This window comes from Excalfactoria chinensis, chromosome 2, assembly GCF_039878825.1.
Source record: "Excalfactoria chinensis isolate bCotChi1 chromosome 2, bCotChi1.hap2, whole genome shotgun sequence".
NCBI lineage: Eukaryota > Metazoa > Chordata > Aves > Galliformes > Phasianidae > Excalfactoria > Excalfactoria chinensis.
The window spans coordinates 134,267,963-134,293,531 of record NC_092826.1 but is presented as its reverse complement, the minus strand read 5'-3'; the positions used below and the strand labels follow the sequence as shown (position 1 = coordinate 134,293,531).

Sequence of the window (25,569 nt, the reverse complement as noted above, 5' to 3'; positions counted from 1 at the left end):
AGCTACAGTTTAGAGCTGACCTGTAGTATCAGTGAGTTCAGAAGCTGAAGGATGAAACCTCTCTGAAGGAGAGACATGATCTTTGTTATTAAAAAAATTAAAAAGAAAATAAAAAATTGACTGTTCATGTTTGAGAATACTGAACATGAGGCTTGTTTTTGTTTTGAAAGGTATCTTTGAAGCAGATGAACTTCATTTCTTTCAAACAGTATGAATAGATGGCACTGATACTACAGGAGTCTACCTTAACTTATGTTTTGAGTTTTCTTCCAGCTGTTAGTTCTGTCTTCTCAGGCTCTCTTATACATGAGACAAAAAGTTAGTGGATTTGCTTTGTTACTGGAACTCATCACATAAGTCCTAATGGAGCTGATGACAGTTTCTAGTGACATATGCAAACCCTGATGTATGAAATTAGGAAGTTTCACTGTTTAAAGGAAAAAACCAAAAGAATAACAACAACAAAAAAGCATGATCAAATGAATGCATTCTGATAATGTTCTGTGTGTGCACATTCTGGGCAGCACTGCTGTTCACTTGTGAATTTTTTCTTGCTCTTTGCTGTTTTCTTCTTTGTGCTAAGGTCTCTGCTTTCCTGTGCTAATGGTTCTTTAGAGTTCCATTTGATTTGATGATATGGGGAAAAAAGTTTTTCCATTCATATTTGGCCTTAGTTTTGTTCTCCAGAGGTGTCTTAATTTTGTGCAGGTTATTTGAACTTTAAAGCCTATTGACTTTATTCTTTTGTCTGACTTTAGACTCATTCACAGAGGTTAATTCCAACACACCAGCAACCTGTTAGGAGTCTGTTCCAGCACCAGCAGCAGCAACAACAACAACAGCAGCAACAGCAGCAACAACAGCAGCAGCAGCAACAGTTACAATCTCTGCTTCCTTTACAGCATCAGCATCATTCTTCTCCTCCTCCAGGGCTGCATATGCCCCCTCAGATAGAAACACCTAGAATAATGATGACTCCACCACCAGTGACACCTCAGCAACCGAAGAACATACACATAAATCCACATTTCAAGGGAACAGTAGTGACGCCTGTACAAGGTGAGCTTTCTGAACACATTCATTATTATGTATCTCATTGTTCTTTGCTAGGGTTGCAAACATATTTGTTTGCCTTCAAAGAGCAATAAAACTGTAAAGAGAATGTGTTTTAAAAGTAGCAGATGTTGGTTTTCAGTACCAGATAAGTACTGCAGTTTGGAATTCCCTACATCATTCTAGGTTCAGCCAGGGGTTTGCAGAATGACTACCCACCTGTTTTAGTGAGAATACATAGAATCGTAGAGTGGCTTGGATTGGAAGGGACCCCAAGGATTGTGTTGTTGGCAGCTGGTTCATATGAAGTCACTTTGTGCCCACCCATTTTACTGAAGACTATTGAATGTTTTTGTTGACAGATGTGCAGCATACCATTAAGTGTAACTGTGAAAATTTTAGTGACTTAAATCTAACCTCTTTATTAGTGAGCATTTAGCTTTCTGCAGCGGCAGTGAACAGTGGCCATCTCAGTCTTAGTACGTAGTAGTAGTGTTATGTTGTATGAACATAAGGGCCTGGAGCATCTCCCCTATGAGGAGAGACTTAGGGAACTGGGTCTGTTTAGCCTTGAGAAAAGAAGGCTGAGAGGGGACTTGATCCAGGTTTATAAATACCTGAAGTGTGGGAGCCATAGTGGCGAGGCTGGTCTGTTTTCAGTAGTGCGTGGGGACAGGACTAGGGGCAATGGGCTGAAACTTCAGCATAGGAAGTTCCGCACGAATGTGCGCAAGAACTTCTTTACAGTGAGGGTGACGGAGCACTGGAACAGGCTGCCCAGGGTGGTGGTGGAGTCTCATTCTCTGGAGATATTCAAGACCCGCCTGGACACCTACCTGTGCAACGTGGTGTAGGTCCAGCAGCATTCATTCGAGGTAACAGGAACTATGAAAGAGTTGAGATTAATTTCGTGTTCTGGATGTTATCCAGCCTGTTCTCAACTGAATCTGTTTTCACACGTGAAGCTTTTTGACTTATCAGAGAGTGCAGTCAATGCAAACTTTATTTGGATTCTGTTGTTTAAAGTGTGATGCCTGGAAGCCAAAATGCCATGTCTGGAAGTGCATGATGGACACACTTAGGTTCTGTTAGTTTTAAGTGTGCTGTCATTTCTTTGCATGGACTGCCATTTTTTTTGCTTCTCTAATTTTATGGCATGAATATATACTTATTGCATCAAGCACACGTGTTCTTACTTTCAAGCCATAGAAGTATTTGCTCAACATTTTTTTGTCTTTTCATGTTGAAATGCATTCAGTATATCAGTATTTTCTAAAATAGACTTAAAGTCTGTAAATTGTCGTGACACTTTTATTTGAAGAAAATAGCATATCAGATTTCTCATAGCCAGCTGCTTTAGCCAGAGTGAGTTGAAGCACTCCTAAAGAATCCCATTATTGGCTTATTTCTTTGTTTGTTCCAAAAGCAAATCTTCAATCTCAGTTCAGAACCCAAGAACACCAACCAGCAGTTGCTTTTTGTCAAGCCAGTTTTTTCAAACAAATTTCTAGTATTTTTGGGGGGCTTTTGAAGCTTCATAAATGATTAAGAAAGGCTCGTTCTGTCAAAGCCCTTAAGTGAGTGTCTATTGCAGATACTGTTTGTTCGCATTCAATTGTACCTCTTGTGGCATTTGAATCCCATGTCTTACACTTGACTGTTTGTCATAATTTTTTCTTTTGTGTCCTATTCTGTGTATTAATTTTGAGTTGTTGGAAGAACTTTTTGCCTGAATGTGTCCAAATTTGAGTATGATCAATTCATAAATACCAGAGGATTGCATGGTGGAAGTAGATGTGCTGTGAAACACCGATTCAACCTGTGATTGTTGGTACTGAATGTTTTTTCTTAATGTTTATATCACAAATAACTATTTCAAGGATACTGCAGTGCTACTAATGAGCAGCTTGTGGCAGCTCAGTGAATTTTTGTGCCATTTACCTTTATGAAAACTGTTTGGTGTCTTGGAAAAACTACATTACTATTCTCTTAAATCATCAGTGTGGGAATGACTTCATCCTTTTAGATAAAGTCTTGAAATTTACAGGCAAAGACAAACGAATCCTCTTAAAATAGCATCTAGCAACATAATGCAGTGTTTGAAACATAACTTTCAAACCTTTTGAAGCTGTGGAAGATGTAATGTAGGGAAAATGAATCCTTACTTGAGAATTCTATGTTGCTTCAGCAAGTGACTGGGTACTGAAAGGGCGCTGAGTTTGAACCATCTTTCAGGAGTATTAAATTCATTTGTTTAAAGGAGCAGATATAGATATATGCTCCTGCCACAGGCAGGATACCAAAATAGACCCGAGTGCCCTGTACAGATGACACTCATTTGCATTTACCACCTTCTGTGATTTTATTTTCCCTCAGTGCTGCTCTGACCTGAGCTATTTTAGTTGTAGGTCTGTCAAGAGTATGCTGTCAGTTTTTTCACGTGGTGATGGTTGTATGAAATTGACAGATCTTCATTAGAAGCCAAGATGAAACCATTGGACTAATCCTCTCCTGGAACCTGATGCAAAGTTTGCACCTAGCCCTTAGGAACTGAAGGACCCATGTGCTTAGTATAGCCTGTCAGTCCATGAACCAGTAAACCACAAGTACTTAAAGTGGATGGAAGCCAGACATGAATGTGCACTAAAAACAGGTGCTAATGCCCTAGATCCTGTGCCTGTATTACTGAGGAAAAATGAATTCTTGAGGCATTTTAGCTAAATGTGTTTCTGAATGCAGCTAGTTCAATGTTATAAAGTTGGCTACAACATCAACATTTAACCCTGAGTGGGAAAATTAACCTTGCTCATAGTTTTTAGTAAGTGAGCAAATGCATTTCAATCAAACAGTACTGAATGTTTTATATTAACTTCCGTATGTCTTTTGTCTAACACTGATGTAAATTTATTTTCAATGATTTATACAATCCAAAGGAAGGTAGGAGGGGGAACCTACGATGAAAAAAGGAAAATCTATCACTATACTTTGTGCTATGGATTACAACAAAGATTCAGTCTCCAAGGTGATTCCACAGTAGTTTCTTTTTTTGTTATGCCGTAATTTTGAGTGGTTGTTTTGGGTCATATTTTTTTGGGGGTCAGTTTATTGAAATGGTATTATATGGTCTATGTTAGGCTCCCTGAAATCCTAGTTCTGCAGAGGTTGTTTTTGAAGAAGAGGGTCTCCTAATTCTTGATGTCTCTTTATGAAGCAGAAGCCTGTCTTCTGATATCACCAGTTCTATGATTACACAAACAGATTTTACTTGCATTCACCATTACAGTGGGAAAGCCAGACAAAGTAGTTTTTGGTTACTATTAATTGCTGCTGCCCGCCTGCCTCATTTTACCCTCCCACGAACAGTGATTTATGCCAGATAGATTTTTCTGATGCTTGTGTTTGCTGTGGAAGTAGGTGGTGACACTACGAGATACATAGGAAACGAAGGGCGTGAAGTGGAGAAGGTGAATCAACCATGTGCCCTTCTATTTGAAACATGGATTTATTGTTCAGAGTCTGTGTCAGCTTTGTCTGAGAGACATCTTTGGCTGAATACTTATTCTGTTTTTATTTCTTCCCTGAAACAAAAAGCAATCTAATTCTGGAAAATGCAGAATTAAGTTATGTAAATGAACTAGGAGAATCCTAATTGCCCTGTTGCATGTTGCAGGAGAGGGAATGGTTGCTTGAATTTAATTGTAGGAACTGTGACATGTGAGGATAAATGTAGCAGATTTTAATCATGGCTTTTTATTGCTACCACTTCTGGAAATAACAGCAACAACAACTGTTAGGTGAAACAAATGGTGTTAAAAGGTGCTTCTTGTTTCAGTGCCCTTGCTGCCAGTTCCAGCCCAGCCAAGACCTGCTGTAGGACCCCAGAGATTTCCTGTGAGTAGCAGCTGTTTCTTCTTCTTTGATATGGATAAGCATACATTTGCAAAGAAATATTAATATAGCAAATAAAGGCTGTTCTAGTGAAATATAATTTTAAGGATTTGTAAATATTGACAATACACTCTGCAGTTGAAAATGTTTGTTAAAAGCTTAAGGTCAATGGATTTTTGAGAGTAGAATTAATTCTGTTTAACTGTAAAATTGTTGGACCAATCTCTCCAGTGGGAAAGGCATGAATGCATCTTATCTTGAGGAATATGGGCTTTATTTTATTACTTGAGCCTTTCTGTACAAATAGAATCCATACTTTATTTGATATAATAAAAGGCTGTTTGAAAAACATCTGAAAGCCTTAAAGGTATCATATTGTTTTAATTTTTATTTTAAAAATCAGGAAAATTGCATTTTATCATTACTTCAGACATTCAAATACCTTCAATATTTTTATATGGAAAAGGAGAATGGCCTTGTGTTCCTGCATGTTTCTACCTTGCAAAACAAACAAGAAACCCAACCTACTTCATGATGATCATTTTACATTTTTTTTTTAATAAATGGAGTAAAACGCCCTTCTAGGTCTTTTTAAATTGATATTTCCCAGTTTTGTTATCCTAAAGCTTTAATTCAAATCATTTGTAGGGTGTCAAAATAAGAAAATAATATGTATATAGTGCACTATTGCCTTAACTATTTTTAGGTTGTGACACATACATTGTTTCCTAAACACACGCACAGTGTTATTCTTTGTTAATGTTTGTGGTTTGTGCAGTGAATTACTTGAACAGAGATCAGATGTATTGGAAAGAAGCAGATTTTGGAAACCTGCTGTGACTTTTGATTACTGTATGCATACTTGGTTGCTTTTGACACGGAGTATTTCTTAGACACGTAGGTGGGAAACTGTGATGTCCGTATTTTGTAGACTGGCTGAGTTTTCAAATGATCACATTTTGTCTGTAAAACTTATGTAGTAAAACTGCAGTTTCATCAACTTAATCCATTACATAATTTCAGTGTCAACATTTTAACTGGAGGTAGCTTTCTGTTTGGAGTTATTGTGGTTTCAAGAGGAAGTTCTCTTCAGCAGCCTTTAGTATCAAGCAGAAACCTTATTAACATTTTAAAAGTATCTTGCCTGTGGTTTCCTTTGACATTAACTTGCTTGTGTCAATAAACACAATTTAGTATTAAAAAGAAATGAAAGGACAAGGAATATCTGTAAAGGCATTGTAATTGACATCTTTGAAGTATGTTTACACCAGTGTAGAAAAATTGGAAATTAATTTTTTTTAAATTGACTGTGAAATTAGATTTTAATTCTGTTTACTTTTGTTTTTGCAAGTTGACAAGTACGCCAACATAGCTAATCTTGTGTGCTCCCATTTTTAAATAGGATAAAGTGAACATTTCTAGTAGGACCCTTATTCCTTTAGCCTAGAGGAAAGAACTGACTGACTACTTGCTGTCTTCTTATGTAAGCATTGCACTAGCAAAGAGTTGATGTAATTTGCTTTCATTAGGAGAAAGAAGGTTTTAACTGTAGGTACCAGTACTGCAATTTGACTGCCTTGAGTATTTTTTTCCCCTTCAGCTAGTAACCTGTTCTGTGGCCATGTAGGTGCTTAATCTCTCCATGACTCAATGATTTGTAAACTGGGTATAATATGTTCTTCTCTTATGAAGTACTTTATACGTTTTGCATTGGTGATCAGTTAGGATTAGGAATTAAGTGTCGCTGTGTTCATATGATGTTTGTTTTATTAAATGTGGTATGATTGTTCTTGAGCTGAGCACAGATTTGCTTTGATTTGAATGTTTTTATCTTGCAGAACTACCTTTCCTTGCTTTGTTACATGTCAAATGCTGCTGTGTTGTTATAATTCACTTGTTTCTGTACAGATGTTGACTCCTAGCAGTATAGCAGTGGTTAGACAACTTTGCTGACAAGCCATTTGAAAAAGATCAAAGTGCTATTCCAGACTGCTGTGTATTCACGCTTTTTCTCATTATAAGAGGAGTCTCTGGGTATGTAATCACTTGGATTGACTCTTGCAGGATCACCTCATTTTAAGATAGTAGTCAGTCAGCTGGTTGCTTTGTTTCTAAAAACTCTGGACTTAAACATATTTTTGGTCTGCTTTCCCCTATGACTTTGAACTAAGTGTTTTGTTTGGTTGAATGTGAAAATGTAGGGGAGAAAACTATGAGTGACTGATGCCTTATCTGAAAGATAGGTAGCTTCTAAGTTCCTGTCTCATCTAGCAGAGACATGGGAAATGGCGCATGGAGAGCCCTTGTGTGCTCCAGTTCTGAGAGCAGCTTCAATCAGAGCAATTGCTACTCAACTGCAAGTCATAAATCCATTGGAAACCAGGTGTTATTAATTTATGGCTAATGAAGTGACTTGTAACCATATAACGGTTAATTCTTAAAACCTTTTGCAGACGAGTGTAATTAAAGTGTTGAACAAAGTTGTAACGAACATGTTAACATATTGGTTTCAGTTCTGAACTGTAAGAAATAATGCAGTACTAAATTGGGTAATGTTGATCAGAACTGAATCTTCTTTCTTGGCTGTTGGACGGATTAAATTCACTGAACAACCCTCAATCTAAATTGTAATATTTCAGGGTAAAGCATATTGTTGAATTGTTTCATACTTAAAATTTAACCCCTTGTTTAGAGAGGAAGTACTAGAAATGACACGATGGAATTAATCCAGCCGTGTTTTGAACTTATTTGAATGTTTGGAGTAATTTTGAATCAGATAAGGAAGTTGTCCATTTCTTACTCTGTAATGATTCAAGGTGTCTTAGTCTTAACAAAATCTGAAAGTTTACTAAGTAGGGCTGAATAGTGGATCTGAGGCACGTTAGTAGCTGAGAAATGTGGTAAAGTTGTGCTGACTTGGTAATGAAAGCTTTGAGTTCAGCAGAGACTTCTGTGCTCCTATAAACAAGCTGCATTCAGATGGCTGTATTTAGCAGTAATTCAGACTTCAGCTGTAGTTGATGTTAATGTTTTTCCAGGTATTTGAATTAACCTGGAACTGTCCAAGTGCCAACGGAGTGTTTTCTTTAAGCTGTTTAAAGAAGAGATTAAGCTAACATCTTCAGCTGAGTCCTTTTCCTGGTGTTGCTTTAGATATTGTCTACCTTCTATTTAAAGCAGTAAATTGCCTTCCTCTGACTTACTGTCCCGGTCAGTGTTTCTCAAGTAACAATGTTTGGGGACTAATCTGGTTGAAAGAAAACTATGGAAGTTTTACTTTTAAGCTGTTGAATGGATCTCTTGAGTTTTTCCACATTTTTTGACCAAGTTAGTAGTTCTTATGGATATCCTGATCCAGGTGTGGAACTTTGTTATTCCTTTTGTGTAATGTTTGTGGTTTCTATATGATGATGGTGGTCAGCTATGATAGTTAGAGGAGTTTCTAAACACTCCATGTGTAGGTTGCTGCTAACTGACCATTGTAGAGGCCAGATCCTTTCTTAGAATGAAACTAACAAAATCATTTGCTTATGAATGGCAGTTTTCAGGAGCTTAGATGACGGTCCAAGTCTCTTCATCTCTTGTGTACGTTCACCAGCACGTTCTAGGTTTGAAATATTCCAAGAAATTGGAATATTAGATATGCCTGAAGGCTATTCCTTTAGATATTACTTAATTGTAATCTTGAGCTGACTGGATCTGCCTGTAACACTGTTTTAGCCAACTTGGGTCAGTGTACTGGATTTCACAATGTACCTTGGCCTATGAGTGTATCTTTGCATAAATGCCACTTATAGTCTGTGCAAGAAGAAATATACTGTGCTTTTGGAAACAGAAGTCCTTGTAGTAATGTTTCATGTTTGTTGTGGAAAACGTATATTGGAAGTTAATTATTTTTCCAAAATTTCTTATTTGGTCATGGATTATTACTCCTAATTAAGAGTTTTAGCAACTGCTGCAAAAGTCTTGATGTGCATTGCCTGGTGTTCATGGTAAGGACAACTTTTAAATGGTTGTGCATCTGAGTTCTAGCAGTCCTTTTAAAATGGTATTTAAGAAGTAATGATTTGCAGTAAGTAAGCAGTGTTTACAACAGTATGCATGTAGGAGATAGAACTGTTAGTGGAAATAAGAAGCAACTTGTGAAAGCGGTTCTCCTACTCTCTCACAATTAGTCTGCTTTAGCTATGGCTTTAATATAATGACTAACAGTAAATGAAATTTTCAGTCTATTACTATGTAGCGAGAGCAGGTAGTGTAGAAAGCATTTTGTTTTCATTTAACAGGAAACATGGTATCAGGTGGTGTTGATTGACGTTTCTTGGATAGTGCTTTATACAGCATTTCATGCAAATCATGTTTGAATGAGTCTGCTGCATCAAATTACATTTCTTTCAGATTTATAGCTCTTGCAGATGTGAGACAGAGCTTGTTCAACAGCTAGCAAAAAGCTTTCCTTTTGAACACTGACTGTTTTCACAACTTGACTGCAAAGCTCTATAATTGCAGCACTTAAGGTAGTGAAGGTATGACGAACACTTTCTCTTATCAGATCTTTAAGTAGTAGCAAGCAGATGCAGCATGAGAACCCTCCAGCTGTCAAATATTGTCAGGCTGGCATAAAGGGAATGCAGTTTAAAATGCAGGTGACATAATACCCAACATCCTCCATTTGCTAGTGGGCTTCTGATTAATCACGATTACCATACATTATCATACCATCAAATTTAATCATATCAATGAATTCCCATCTGCAGGGGGAGCAGCAGCAGCTAAACATGATGGTAACAGCTATTAAATTTGAGAGAAATGGATGGTCTGTAAATGCAGTAACCCTTTAACTTGTCATACTAGTTCCAACGTGCACATGTTCTTTAGATATGAAAATCAAACACAACACTTGTGCATTTAATTTTTCATAATTTTTGTCATTTAACTAATTGCGATGTAGGACTACCAAGTAAATCAAAGTTGCAGAAATAAACTCTTTTTTTTGTATTTATGACAGTAGATTTTCTACAGTTTAGCCTCAGCTTTAGTACCTGCTAAGTAGAGAATCACAGAGTAGCTGAGGCTGGAAGGCACCTGGATGTCCAACCCCCTGCTGCAGCAGGAGCACCTTCAGCTGCTTGTCCAGGACCGTGTCCAGATGGCTTTTGAATATCTTAAAGCTGGAAGCTACAAACTCTCTGGGCAGCTTGTGCCAGTGCTCAGTCATCTGCACGTTTGAAAAGTTTTAATTTATATATAAAATAAAATAGATAATATTGTCTAGTATTTGTGTTTGCACTTACACAAATATTTGCATGTATGTATTTATATACATACAAATACATTGGCTTTGATTTATTTGTATGAATAAAGTTTGAACTTCAAGCTCAAAGTGCCTTATGAGCAAAGCAATATTTTGATTGAAGCATACACAAACACATATTAAGGGCATAGTTTCATACCCACTAATTAGGCACTCTTAAAGACTGTTTTGCAGATGTCAAGATTTCTCTTACAAAGAAATTCAATTACATCATACAATTGACTTCTTACTCCACAATGCACTAAGACTAATCTAGTGTGTAAATACTGAATGCAGAGTTCAATTGTGTTTGTTATAACATAGTCCTAGATGATAGTATGGTTCTCTTAAGCTATTTTTGCTGTTCTGAGAAGCATCCTTTGAGGTAAACTCTGGTATATTTGTGTCGTAACAATTAAAAATCTTATTGATAAACTGGTATTTATTTGCCTTATGTTCTTTCACTTCTTGCCATGGAAAAAATGCTTTGTTAATGATAAAATACAAAGACGTGCTACTAATTTCAGGAAACAGAGTTAATTTAAAAGAATAATACACGTTGACTGTGCCACGTGTGAGAAAAATAATATTTTCAGGCCTTCATCTTTAACATGTGAGCAGAACCTGCAAGCACACGAGTAGCCCTGGATGTGTAAAGTCCTCTCATCAGAACGTTTGCAACATCAGATGTGTAGAACGTCTCCAATATGCAATTTCTGTACAGAATTATAAATAAGCAATCTTGCAGCTTAACATCTACATAATCAGATCTGAAATGTCACAAACTGAAGTCTAAGTTTGCTGTAATTATGATATTTATTTTCTGTAAAGCTTTATTTGTTTTCTTTCTTGTTTGGTTTAGGGTAATCTAATCCTTTTAGTTGAAAGGGCATAGGGAAGCATCACTGCCCAGGCTGGATCTTTGAGATTCACACGTTGTTTTGAAATTAACTGCATTGTCAAGCTTGGAGTGTCGTGTGGAAATTCTGAGTTTGATAGCCACCATCCAACGTAATACTGGCCTCTTAGAGTTTTGCTTCTAATCATTAGTGATGTGCAGGTCACTAAAATACATGAGGTCAATAAGCTCTAATAATACTTCAGTGTGATATTCCTTAGTCTCAGCATAAGTTATTAATTTCGTATGTGTTTTATGCCCATAGTTGCGAAAGCTGAGGAGGTCCAGAACCTCCTATGCTTCTTGGAATTTATCTATTCCTATTAGATAAGCCAGCTTTCAGCTCAGGCATATGGAAGATGATTTTTATTGTCTCAAGCGAATTCATCATTGTGGCACGAATGTCTGTTGCATTCCTCTTTTTTTTCCATGTGTTTTGTGGTATTTGTATTTTGCACTTTTAAAAGTAAAGTTAGTACCATAAAGAGTGCTTACATGTTCTTCTACACCAGACCACTGGAGAAGACTACAAACTGAAGTGAAACTGAAGCTCTCAGATGAGTTACTTTTACATGTCTGTTTAAAAAAATCACTTAATTTGTGCTCTGATCTTAGAGCTTTGATTTTTCTCTACCCTCAAGCAGTGCAGTCTGCTACAACTTCGTACCGTTTCTATCACTAATGTCTCTTTGCTGTAGGCACTCCTCCTTTGGCCATACAAAAGGTGTGGATGGGGTGTATGGTTCTTCTAAAATACTGATGTGCAGAATTTAAAGCCAAAGCTTTAAATTCTGCCAACAGGATATTTCCTATGCCTGTATTTCATTTTGGAGCATTTTCTGGGAAATATGTGAGTGGGACCACTTGTCCTGCTGATTTTTGTTTTGGGACTCCCGTACCTCAGTGGTAGAGTCCAGGAAGCCTATCTGCTGTGTGATCTGTCCATTTGTTTTTTCTGGGCTGTTCTACTATGTGGTGTCTTTATAAAAACACACTGAAATTCAGAGCATTTTGGCCTCCATTTGCAACATGAGCATGTCTGTGTTTGATGTGTTAAGGGAGGTGCACCAAATTCTTACTGGGGAGGAATTTATTCTTCGCATACAGGGAATTTAGTTTAGTCTCCTGAACTGTTTGGGTTGGTCACAATATGCTAAAGAACGAATTAACCATCCTTCTGCTTTTTTGCTGACCATGTCCTTTGGTTTCTTGATTTTGAGTTGGCCCAAGTAACAAGCGATTCATGTCTTCTCCTTCCTTGTACTGGTTTCCCAGGATGGGTTGGATTCTACTTTGGTACCTTGTGCATTGTGATTTTTCCATACAGATTTTATGTGGAAGTCCTGTTTTGAGATCACTTGTATTTCAATATCCCAGTGAAGCTTTTTATCTCCTGGAGCTGTGCAGTGTCAAAGAGAAACGTATTCAAGTTACATGGCACATTTTAATATTAAAAATTAATTTGGGGTTGGTTTACAGAAGTAATCAACCTGTTCTTACCCAGACTGAGTTTGCCTTAGTATTAGAATCTGTGCTGTCCATGTACAAGATCTAGCAGTTGTTTTATTCTTAAGTTTCACTGAATCATTTATTTTCTGTGTACTGTGCTCAATAAATCAAAATACTATGAAACTTGCATGTAAAGAAGCACAGTTTGTATAATTATAGCGTGCATTTCTAATTGAAGGATTTTGAACTGTATTAAAGCGCGGAGTGGGGTTTCTTACAAGAGAGGATGAAAAGTCAGTTCCTTGCACTGGAAGGTAGGCATTTTAGGAAGGCTTTTCAAAGAGGCTAGTAGCTGCTGAAATAAGAGGATTAACATCTTGTGACAGATGGCTATAGTTTTAATTGTCATAGGTTATAGTGGTCATTATTCTTTGCATTTAAACCATATAAGAAGAATTAACTGAGTGGCCCTGCTTAACTGTCAATGGGCTTCTCTTAGCTCTTTGCATTTTAAGTGAGATTAATAAATGAAAACATGTTGTAGAGGCAGGGTGTAATTTATTGAAAGATTCATGAAGTTTCAATGACATTGTTAAGGTATTTAATTAGTCTCATGGAAAAAAAAGTGGAGTGACCCTTTTAGAGAAGCTGATAAGTCATATAATAGCTGTTAGATCCTCTTTATTCCTTGCTTTATAAGATTAACTTTGTGCTAAGCAATTTATGCTAAGTTTTCCCTTTTATTGGTAACCAAAGTTATCTGTGCTTCATGAATAGATTATTAGAGATAACATCATGTAATTAACAAGAGATGCAGAAAAGTAAAAGTACAATTTGTGTAAGAATTGTATGAGAGAGAATGTTAATTTCTTAACTAGGAAGGATATTTAAAGGGATAAAAGGAAAGCAAAATAGTGCAGTTCTTTGGAAGGATTAAAGTAACCTTATCTCATGTTCTTTCAGGAGGTAGGATTGCCTCAGTGAGAGAGTCGTGTTCAGTGAGCTATTCACAACTCTAATGAATTGTAGACAAGTTTGCATTGCATTTTTTTTTCCAGAAGTGATTGATAACATGTGAGTTAATTGAATAATGGTAGTAAAGGAAGAAATTGTGTAACATGCATGAAAAATTGTTAAAAAAAAAAAAAAAAAGTATTGTAAATCATAGCATGATGGTGAGAAAGTGTCGATGGACATTTTTATTGTCAGGATAAGCTTTACAAAATTGAAGATTTAAGACAATAAAACACCTGTCAGTAGTACTTCAAAGTGTGGTTATGTGCTTTGGAGCATTTCTAGAATGTCTGTGCTTGTATCTCTTAGGAAATACCCAGGGAACCCCATTGCCAGTGTAGTTTTCATTGAGATCTAAGTTCTTGTATTCACAAAAAAAGACGCATAAAACTTTTGGAAGCGAAATGATGCTGCAGTAAAGTAAATGGTAGAAATCAGCACTTGCATTCCTTGAGAAAAAGTCTGGCACAAAATTACTTTGGAAGCTTAAGAAAAATCTGCATGTTCAGTACATTGCTTTCATTGCTCAAGGACTGATGTATTTATTTTAGCTTACGCATAAGAGCATATTACAGAAAGTGTATACTAAATAATCAGTACTAATGACGCTAAATCAAAAATAGTAATGCTGAATAATTAATCTGATAATGATGAGAAAGAAGGAAGTCTCTCCCAAAAAGCTGCAGTCTGTGCTCTTCTGATTCTTTCTCATGCAGATGCTCGGTAACTCAATCTTTAGAACCGCTGTCTGTAGGAATCGGAGCCAGCCCTGTGGGGTCTTGCTGGGAAGGCACATAAATATTATGTCCCTTCCCCCCAGTTGGCCCCAGTTTGGGACTGGAAGTTAAATTTTACAGCCTTGACTGACTGTATGAATTTTTTTTGCAGAGCTCTCTTGCATTTCAGCTGAACAATTTAACTTGAAAATAGGTGGTTTTGAACAGTGTGTGGTTTTTAAGTCGTTCCCAAAAAATGTATTGCATGGTGAGGTAATAAAGTGATATTTGTGTGTGTGTGTGTGTGTGTGTGGTAATGGTTAAAATGATTTTTTTTCTAGGAGGCTTAGTGTGTGTATTGAATAGTTGCTTGTTATTTGAAACTGTCCGCATAGCAAAACCATGAAAAATGGAGGTAACTACTGTGCATATAAAGATTTATTATGCATCTACGTTACAGTATGCTTACTTTATCAAAAATAGACCATTATGAAAACTGGCTTATGCACCTGCTCTTCATTAATTTTTTGAAGTTAAATAACTGCGTGGTCTTTTCTACAAAATACCAGCGGTCACTTGGGGATTATTTGTAGCAAATACTTGCTGAATGTAGAGTTTAGTGCTAATGGTAAAATAATCCTCTCTGAGAATTATAGTTTGACTGCTGTTCAGAAGGGGAAAAAAAGCACCAAAGCAACCTCAAACCTTAACCAGTAGAAAACTGCTACATCCCTGTGTGCAGTTTATAGGACAGAATGTGGCATAAGTAAAAAGTTGTAATGTGAGTGTATTCCTAGAAGTTGGCATAAAGAAATACGGTGGTATTTCAGAATCATGAATGAGTACCTCAAAACTTAGAAAAATATCCACCATCATTTGTCTGTTTTTTAAAACCTTTGTGCTTAGAAGTAATAGCTCTGATTGTAACTTAGTTTTACGTGTAACGTGTGAAATGACTCCATCGCATCATTAAATTACTGTTGGAGCTTTCCGGAATACTCAAAACAGAAATCTCAGCAGCATCAAATCTGAGAACACAGATTTTTCCCCAACTGTATTACAGTGATTTATGGGCAGAATTTTAATTGTCTTTTTTAGGGGTACTATGAGAAAAGCTGGTTTAGGCAATAAAAATTGGAGGTCAGACATTTTTCACCAATGTTGGAAGGAAGCAAATCGAACTCATTTCTGTTTTTAGAAGCAAATATTGATAATTCATTTTTCTGCAAATAGCAAATGACTTTGCAATTAACTTTCTCTGATTGGCCTTTGGTTATCAGCCAGGAAATGTGATTAGTCATAATTTACTTGTTCTTTTTAAAATGCCTCATACAGATGCTAAAATCAGCAAGGGATCAAATAAGCGGCTATTCCTTAATGATACTCTGTTGTCTTTATAGCGTGCTGCTTTACTATACATATGCTGGCATTTACTTCTGTGACTTCTCCACGTTTAAAACTTCTTGATTGAAAACAAACCAAAAGCACCCACTGCCTTATTGCCATTGTGCATGGATAAGTGCTGTGGCAGGGAAGGGTTGTTGCTTTAGTAATCACATGTGACATTTCAGCACTAATGATTTCTGACAGAGACAACTTCTGCACATTGCAGGATATAGGAAGAATATTCATATTATCTTAAATGCGAAGCGGAGAACAAGGGTTGGCTTTAGGATTCAGAAATACTATTATTAAAAGTTTAACTAGCTTCTGAGTTTAACAACATTAAGTGGGGAGGAAAAAAACAAACAGCATTCTGAACTGTAAAGAAGAGGCTGATAAGGAAGAGTTAAAGTGATTTCCTTCTTGGTCTGATTTTGTTGAACTGTTTTGGGGTTTTGACCCAAACATATGCTTTAGGATGTACTTTCTGAGGTATGCTGTGAACAAAACCACAGTAAGAATGAATTTCAGTGCATCTTTATGGGATTTGCTTTTTTTCCGCAGTTGGATAACTTTTTAAAGTCAGTAAAAGTAGATGAGAGGCAATATTTGTTTCCAGCGTGATTGACACCTTTGCAACTGTGGGAAGCTTGGTATAAGTATTACTGACACTTGTGACAGTGAGATACCTTGCTGGTAGTTGGTTTCTTTAACTTTGTAATTAATCTATACCCTCCTCTCTGTTTTAAGTCTGGCAATTTCTGATCTAAAGTAACTTAAAGTTTTAGAAGTGAGTAAAGTGTATTTGAGAAATGTTTAAAGCTTGTTTATAGTAGGAAATATAAATCTGCTCTCAGTGTGCATAGCATTACCAGACTTTCATGGTTTAAGCTAATATATTCTACTGGTTATCTGCCTTATTTGGAATTATTTTGTTTGAAATTATCCCAATACTTCTATTCTGAGACTGAAGCTCCTTCCCAAGCACGAAAAGGAGAGGGAATGGCCTGGACTAAGTGCCCAGGCAGGAGGATCTGGGTCTGCTTTGCCCAAATGGCAGCTCCTGATGACCTACCACAATACAGGAGCAACTGATGATGGTACAGAGCTGGAAAGCTGGATCCCGGCTGGGATTGGGAACCAGTGATTCTGGTGAGGATGGCAGAAAATGTGTCTGAAGATCAAGTAGGATCAGGAGAAAACTGGAAATCAGGAAGTATTGTCTGGAAGACTGTAGAGTTTCAAAGTAAAGCACTCAGAAAATAGGAGAACTTTCTTCCCTCCCCAGGTGATATGTGCTCATGTGACTCTGTGCCGTAAATAAGAAGTAGGTTAAAAAACACACTATGTTGTGAGAACTCTCCTGGTGAACTGGTTTCTCCCCTGCCTCTGTTGGAATGGCCATATGAATTATGCAGCAACTAACAACTAACCAACTGTCACTTGGTTTGCTTGGCCTCCCTTGGGCTGTGTTGTTTGTGGGAATGCTGTATATTCCCAGTGACTATAAGAGCTGTACTTTAATATTCTTTTATCACTGAGGCTTTCAGGATGAGGGATTGCATTTAACCCTAGCTTGAAAGGAACTTTGGCAGCTCCTATGCACAGTGATGATACAGGTGTGTTTGGGATGCTGACCCCTTGCTCCTTAAGGTTTGACAGGCAGTCTCTGCTGTCCTCTTCGCCTGAAGGAAAGGGGCTGTACAGTTGAACAGGGTGTTTCAGCTAAACCTGTGTGGGGTTTGATGAGACAAATAAATGTCTCCATCCCAAATATTTCCCTCTTCCTCCAATTGCTTCTGGTTGCAGACAGCCTTTGAAATGTAAAGGTCTTGGTGCTTTCTGTGGGTAACTGCCACTAAGTAGTGTGTATGTTATAAAGACTGTCATGCTTGAGTGTAAAATGATGTCTTTTCACTAAATGAAGTACCCACAGGAGACTGGCTGACTAGGAGCACTAGCAGCAGGATACAGAACCTCTAATCTCTGAGTGATAAAGTATTTACAGCTGATGGCTGTATAATGACAAAATATGTAGTCTTACTTCCAAATAAGGTCTTAGTATTTCAGATTTCCCCACTTAGATGTTTTCAAGAAGGCTACAGATTTGATATTGGCTTTGATGCTCAGTGGTACTTCCATATATATTTCTGGTCCTGGCAAATACCAACTGTAGCTTACTTGTAGAGGAGTGTGAAGCAGCTTTGCTTTGTGCCACTTGGGTTAACAGACTTTGGTAGTCAGAGCAAATACTTGTTTTTGCTGTGCAAGACATTTTTGAACCAAAATGCTAGTATTTTTGCAATATGAACATGATCGAGTGAGACTTCATATTTGTTTGGTTATGGCAGCCTGTTGGATAAATAATAATCCTTTTCTGATGACTGCAATTCAGGTTAGCAGGGAGTGTGTGCTCTGAGATCTGTTCTAGAAGGCTTATCATCAGCAATGGCAAGTTTTAAGGTTTTAGATGAACACCAGATGGAGATAGAGCAGATGCCACCACTAATTTCGAAATTGCATTAAGTGGAAAACAAGAACGTGCTTAGATATTATGTTCATTACTTATTTGATTTCCTCCTACATAATAAGGAAATGTTTGTGAATATAATGGTTTATGTGAGGCACAGCTCTTCTGTTATCAGAGGCTGTCAACATCCTTTGTCTGTCAACTTTTGATATAAAAGAATAGTGTGTATTACTGACTCGAGTGTTCCCTTCTGCAGAGTTCTCCTTTTGGATTAAGGTTCTGCTTTCTGCACTACGTAGACTCACTTGTCATTTAATAAAATAACTTAATGGAGGAAAGATAATTTTCCACTCTTTCTTATAATGTTTCAGATGCATTACGTAGAGACAGGCTTTTTATTTTTTTTCTTTAAAGATTTCCTTAATTTTTCAATGTCACAATTCCCCTCCCCCATTATAAGTAAAGCTGCTTCACTTCTGTAGCTTACACTGTACTGAATTGATGGCACAGAATAGCGTGGTTTAAGAAGATAAATGTCAGGAATGTCTCCTAAAGTAGACATTCAGTTTTTTTTTGGTTTTTTTTTTTTTGGATTAATGGAAAAGAAGGTCAATAATTGCATGGATTTCAATAAGCTGGAGAATAAATGGCATTCCTGTGGTGCTAGTGATTATTAAAACATTGTGAATTCATTTCAAAATACTGTACCGAGGTTTAATATCTCTTCTATTGTTGAAAGGATGACTCAGTAAGGGCTGCCAATTTGAAGAGATTATAGTAGGTAACTCCATAAATCAATTAGATTTTAAGAGGAGAAAAAGTTATTGCAGGCAAAAGATAGTTCTCTGAATGGTAGGCTTTATCTTTTGTCTTATTTAATAGGTCCCTCCAGACTTCCAGCAGCACACACCTGGACCTGTTCCTACCAACTTCTCCCAAGCCCCACGGCTGCCAATGCAGGATCAGTGGAGAGGGCCACCTCCCCCCCCACCACCTCTCCCTCCTCCCCCTCCTCAGGACAGAGACCCTTTTTTCCTAGGAGGTAAACGTTTTCATTGCAATTAATGTACAAAATGTATTTTTTGTGATGTAAACATGCAGTTTGAGGAAGAACCTGGAGAGTACATGCCAAAAATGGCAGTGGTCTGATCTCTTTTCTCCTCTTTTGATGTTGTTTTCTGTCTATGTATTTAGCTACTGTTGATTTATGTATCTATCCAAATACAAAACAAAATTAGCATCAAAGAAATTGCTGCAAATTGTTATAATTTGTTATATTTTAAACACTATACTCTCTGGAGTACGTGTACACTATAAGAACTCTGTTAATACTAGCTGGAATGTTAGAGCATAGCAAACAAAATGGGTAGTTTGTGTGTATGTAGACTTATGTTTAACATCTGTATGTAATGTTTATATATTATCTATATGTTACGTATGTTTTTCCTGTACTCAGGAGGATGAGAAAAGTTGCTGAATATCTGATCAGCAGAAATTCTACAGGTTCTTTGGTGTTTTTAAGCACTGATCACTGCAATCTATTTCTGAAAGACATTTCTACTTCCTGCTGATTTTCCGTTCTACTGGTGCTTAAAGCATCAATTCCTCTTAAACACAAGTGGCCCAAGCCATAGAAACATAACCTTGAAATTAGATCTTAAAATTAAGAAGTCTCACGTTTTTGCTTTTTACAAATTTCAGGTTGCTTTTCAAAATGAAATGTTTGCAATTCAAAAGCATGCTTGCTTCCCAAGGAGGTTTGTCATTTAATTTCTCCCCTGATACCCACAGATCCAAGATTTCCCAGCCATCACTTGTTTGAACAGCGGAGTCCCCCACCACCACCGCCTCCCCCGCTTCTTAACAGCCCGCATCCCGTCCCTACCCAGAGCCCGATGCCGTTCAGCCAACCTGGGCCAGCATTCAGCCAGCAAGGGCAGCAGCCTGTATTTCCCAGAGAGAGGCCGCTAAGGCCAAACATACAGCCTCAAGGTCCGGTGGGAATTCTTCACTTCAACCAGCCAGGATCAGCAAATCCACGGCCCTTCATTCCTCCAAGACAGCAGTTCCTACAAGCCCCAGGACAGCCCTTCCTTGCAGCGCATGCACAGCCTAACATGCAGGTACAGATCTGCACTGGGGAAGGGTCCTAAAAGAGGTGTTTCAAGTGGCCTGGTGCTTCGTTGTACCCATGTTGATGCATAGGAGTAATGCAGCTAAAACTGAGCTATTTGAGGTAACAGAAAGGAGGCGCATTTACATACAGTACTTATTACTTTGTCTGAAAAAGTGATTCACCTTTTTTCTTCAGTTGCTGGCACTCGTGTTTCTGATAGCAGCCTACACACCAGCCCTGTTTCTACAGTAAAGTTACAAAAAGCACTACGATTTGCTTAACACTACTGGAGGCAGAGAAGTTGTAATGTTGTTTGGTCCAGCATCGTATAACTCCTGACGTTCATTTAGCTCCACTGAGGTAGGGAGGGGTGTCCCTCTGCCCCGATGTCCCAGTCCTACTGACGGCAGTCCCAGAGCGCCCTCTGCTGCTCAGCCCCGTGTCTCAGCAAAGAGCTAAGCCTGCTTCCCTTATAGGGAGCCAAGCTGCTTGCTTGATATTTTGGGGTTGTGGAGAGTGATGCAGACAGCTCTGTTTATTTGGAGGTTTTTCTTCGTGTTTTGACAAAGGGAAATTTTGAGGTCTGGTAATGTTTATGTGGGGCATGGGGAAGGAACAGTTTAAGGCATTAAAACAAGAAGGAAGGGGAGAGCAGAAAGTTTCTCATTTGTCTTTTTCCACTTATGCTATTGACTGCGTAAATATAGAATTCCCTTGCCCAAAGTCTTACCAACAAAGTTTGTTGTTTTGTGGACTTGGGAGGCTGGAGCTACTTTTTTGAGAGGTTATTACTTTGAAACTAAAAGCAAATAATCTTTTTTTTCATATGAAGGGTCCCTTGCATCCTCCATTGCAGCCTCAGCCACAGCCTCAGCCTCAGCAGCACCATCACCAGCAGCAGCAGCATCATCACCAGCAACAGCAGCAACAACATCATCATCATCTGCAAGGCCCTCCACAGCCCTTGATGCCCATGAACCAGCCACAGTTCAGGCCTCACATGCAGGCCACACCACAGCAACCAAATAACAACAGAATGCAGTGTCAGCAGCGGCAGGGTCCAATGAAGCCAAGGCATGTAAGTACCGCTTACAGTGTTATCTCACTTAGTCCTACATGGGCAATAAAACTTACCATGTAGTGTTCTAGTCTCAATTATTCCTTTTCTGCTCTGTCCCTTTTTATTTACTTTTTCTAAAAATTCTTTACCGTGGGCATTCTATAACTTAGATCCACAAACAGTGTTTCTATCTTGTACCTTTTTTCTTATTCATATCAGTTTCCAGTGTTTTCTTGATTTGGCTCCAATAAGAGATTATACAATTTTTCCAAGAACTGTCAGTAAAGGGTTTTGGAGAATAAGTTTGCATTATATTTAAAACTGCGGATAGTCTGTGACTGTGGAAACCCAGTTCTCTGATGCTTGCTTTGGTTTGAAGCCCTCTCAACAGCACTGCAAATAAGCATTCTGGTTCACATGGTACCACTGTGAGTTTGCTCCAGCTCAGCATGTTGTATTGCTAGGTACATTAGGGTGACACAGCAATCTGTAGCAGTGCTCAAGTTATTGTGACTGTAGTTGAGAAGAATGATTTTAATTAAGAAAATAAATCACAGTGAAAAAGGTTTCTGAGAAAGGTGTTAAATAAGTTATTCAGTGTTGCTGGTAGTTAAAAGAAAAGAGGTTAATGTGCTTATTTTCATACTTCTCACATTAAAAATGCAGTGTCATTTTGAAAGGTTTATTTTTTGTTTGTTTTTGACAATCTGAAACAGAAAACGCTTCAGTCTGACTTTAAGTAGAAACCTCACATTTTTTTCCTTTCTGCTTTCCAGAGCACGCCCTCACAAAATATTGTCAAGCGTCCAAATCAGCAACTACAGCCAACTGCTCCAAGAAACAGTAATTTGAGGGAGTTGCCCATAGCACCATCACACGCTCTGGAAGTGAGCAACAACAGGCGAACCTCTACTCCAGCTGCTCAGGTCAAACCCATTACCAGCACAGTGTCTGCCACCAAGACTGTAGCTGGTGGTGGAAACTCACAGGGAAGGCCTGAGATGAAAGCTAAGGCAGTCGCACCAGTGGGCCAAGCAAAACCAGAAGTAAAATCAGAACCAGAGGTAAGACTTTTTAAAGACTCTTAAAACTTTTCTAGTTTGACTTGTGAACTGTAAGCACACCTGATGTACTACTATTCATCCAGCATTTTTTTGTTGCCACTAGAGGCCTCTCTTCTGAGTTGCACTTTTGTTAATGCAATAGTAAAAACAGTTTCTGTTGACAAAAAAAAAAGTATGTGAGATTGTCAAGGCAGTCTTCATTCATGAGTAGTGTTAGCGTGAGAGAATGAGTAGCATTGCACTGGTGGTGCTCTTAATACTGAATGTCAGGAAGTGCCAGGAGAATGTGATGACAACGTGCAGCCTGTATGATTTCTTAGTGTTGGGTTATTTTGAACAAAATCGTGAATCATTATAGTTCATTTGCCCCTGGAACTTGTCACAAGGACCAAGTTTCCTTCATCAACTGTTGAAAGCTTTAATGGGGATAATACTTTCTTCCTTTAAGCTGCTGCTGATTAGCTTTGCATCTTGTTCTTGAATTAGTTACGACCATTCCTAATTTTCACAAATGTGGCACAAAAGAAACCCATAGCTGGCAGTGTTTGACCTCCTGTGCAGGAGCTTCTCAACTGGAATAAAAAAATCCTTTATGCAGTTTTTAATTTTGATAGTTTCTGAAAAATTTGCTGAAGTAATCTCCTTTTCCTCAATTCATTTTCCTGGAATAGTCAAAGTCACAGAAAATGCTGTGCCTCTTAGGAACATCTCTGTCTTTCAGGCTACTAGTAAAGGTGCATACTGAAGGCCTCTGTGAAGGAGATAGAGGTCTCACAGTGTAGAGCATCTTAGAGTCCTTTAGTATTTCTGTCATGTGACATTTTAGGCATTAGTTCAGAAATATCTCTGGCAGTATCTGGAAAGCTATCTTTGAAAACAGATTGCAGTGCCTATTTCATGTAAGTTATATATTTCCCTACCAAAACAGGAGGAAAGAAGTGTTTTACTTGGAAAAAAAGATACATCTCCTGTAGTGTTTCATATTGATAATCACAGAATCATAGAATCACAAGGTTGGAAGGGACCTACAAGATCATTTAGTCCAACTGTCCTCCCATTACTGTAGCTACAGCAAACCACTAAACCATATCTTGGAGCTCCTCATCCAGGTGCCTCTTGAGCACTGCCAGGAATGGCGACTCCACCACCTCCTTGGGCAGCTATGAGTGCTTGACCACTCTCTGAGAAGAAGAGCTCCTTCCTGTGTCTAATCTAAACCTCTTCTGGTACAACTTGTGGCCATTTCCTCGTCCTCTTTGTTGCCTGGGAGAAGAGACCAAACCCCTCCTCATCACAGCCTCCCTTCAGAAAGTTGTAGAGTGCCATGAGGTCTCCCCTGAGCCTCCTCTTCTCCAGGCTAAATAATCCCAGCTCCCAGAGCTGCTCCTCATAAGACTTGTGCTCCAGATCCCTCACCAGTTTTGTTGCCCTTCTCTGGATGTGTTCCAGGGCCTCAGTGTCTTTCTGGTAGTGAGGAGCCCAAAACTGAACACAGTACTTGAAGTGTGGCCTCAACGGAGCTGTGTACAGGGGGATGATTGCGTCTGCTCCTGCTGGACACAGTATTTGTTATGCAGGCCAGGATGCTGTTGGCCTTCTTGGCCACCTTGTCACACTGTCAGCTCATGTTCAGCCGAGCATCGACCAACACCCCCAGGTCCCTTTCCTCTTCACAGTCATCCAGCCACTCAGCCCCAAGCCTATAGCGCTGCATGAGGTTGTTGTGGCCAATCGTAAAAGGAAAGCCTCTGTAGGTACACTCAGCAAGTACTGGAAAAATACATAAAGGTTTTCAGAGTGGACCCAAGAGAGAACTCCTGTGCTGCAAACAATGTAGTAGCAGTTGTCCTTCAGCTGTGCTGCTGTAGTGATGATACTTATTGATGCTGTTTATCTTCCTTTTCACAAACTGAGGATTGCTGCAGTAGTAACTTTCACTTTCAAGCACATAATCATATTTCTTACTGTTGTGTTGTAATTTATTACATTTCTCTCATTTAGGCAGACTGCAGTATTTTCCAACATTTTGCTGTGTTCTTATTATCCAACTTTTTTGTTGATTTTTGGCTTTCCATTAGGATGAGAAAGAGTTAAATTATGTCATCTCTTCTAGCTGTCTTACTTATAACTGAATTGGGCAGGTTATTTTGCAAGTGTCTTCAACTGGAAAATTAAGACTTTTTTTTTTTGCATCTCTGTCCCTGAAGAGCCAGTGGTCATATTTATGAATGCCCTGTAAGTCAGGAAGCACAAAAATGACAATATTCTGGGTTAAGTGTTTTCCTCATCTTCAAAACAAAGGTATGAAACCAAAGGCTAAAAACTATTTTGAATTTCTGAGTACTATGCTTGTGTTCTTGTTGCTATGTGACTGGAAAATACTGACCTCAAATGCCTTTGGCTGTTACTTTTCAAGATGTAAACTTGCATGTCTTCAGTCTGAAAAATCATTTTTACAATGAAATTGAAATGTATGGGTAATGGCTGCAAGTCTAATTCTGCCCGTGCTGAGGCCAGTTGAGGATGAGAGGAATTAAGGTATTTAAGTACTTTTGAGTTGAAGAGAAGGACGAAGAACATGTAGAAAGGTGACTTAAAGCTTTCCTAGTAGAAACTAGATATTGGAGGTCAGAACAGGAGAGAAACTGGTAGAGCACAATCAGAAGTGTGATGATATTACAGCTTATATTGCAGTTAATGTCCCTGCTGTAGACTTTGAAGTTGGGTGTTTTTTTGTTGGGTCTTTTATCAGTGGTAGTTTTTTGTTTTGCTTTTGATAAACACTGCGTATGGAAAACAGTTGCTGTATTGAATTATTAAGCAGATGTGTCAAAATAATCTTTTTTTATATTAACTACCTGAAAAATAGCACATGTACAAATTGGGTCTTTTTATCCTATTTGAATAGATTTGACTTCCAGATTTTAATAATGGTGCCTTCTGTCTTGTTCTTCGAAGAATACCATTGTCAGTCTTTTTCCAGTTAGAAGAACTAGGACTGAAGTTACAGCAGGGAGTGTAATTGTGTGTTTAAGAGTATGTCTTTTCTGTCTTTTGCTCAGCAATGCTAGTCTGAGCCCTCCTGGAGAATTCAGGACTGCTGCATCTCGTACTGCTGTTGCTGAGTTAGGCTAAGAAAAGCCGCCTGTAACATTTTCTATTGGC

General features: G+C 38.2%; 1 protein-coding gene across 5 annotated transcripts in view; it reads left to right on the top strand.

Moving 5' to 3' along the window:
- Positions 1–25,569, top strand: part of RBM33 (RNA binding motif protein 33) — an 85,142-nt gene that overhangs the window by 29,904 nt on the left and 29,669 nt on the right. For 4 of the 5 annotated variants that reach the window (XM_072328041.1, XM_072328040.1, XM_072328043.1 and 1 more), the window contains exons 9-14: positions 759–1,059; positions 4,886–4,944; positions 19,047–19,206; positions 19,956–20,287; positions 21,113–21,358; positions 22,117–22,404. In XM_072328041.1, the coding sequence (XP_072184142.1) occupies positions 759–1,059; positions 4,886–4,944; positions 19,047–19,206; positions 19,956–20,287; positions 21,113–21,358; positions 22,117–22,404 (1,386 nt within the window). The remainder of the gene's footprint in view (positions 1–758; positions 1,060–4,885; positions 4,945–19,046; positions 19,207–19,955; positions 20,288–21,112; positions 21,359–22,116; positions 22,405–25,569) is intronic. The other variant, XM_072328042.1, reaches the window with a different exon arrangement.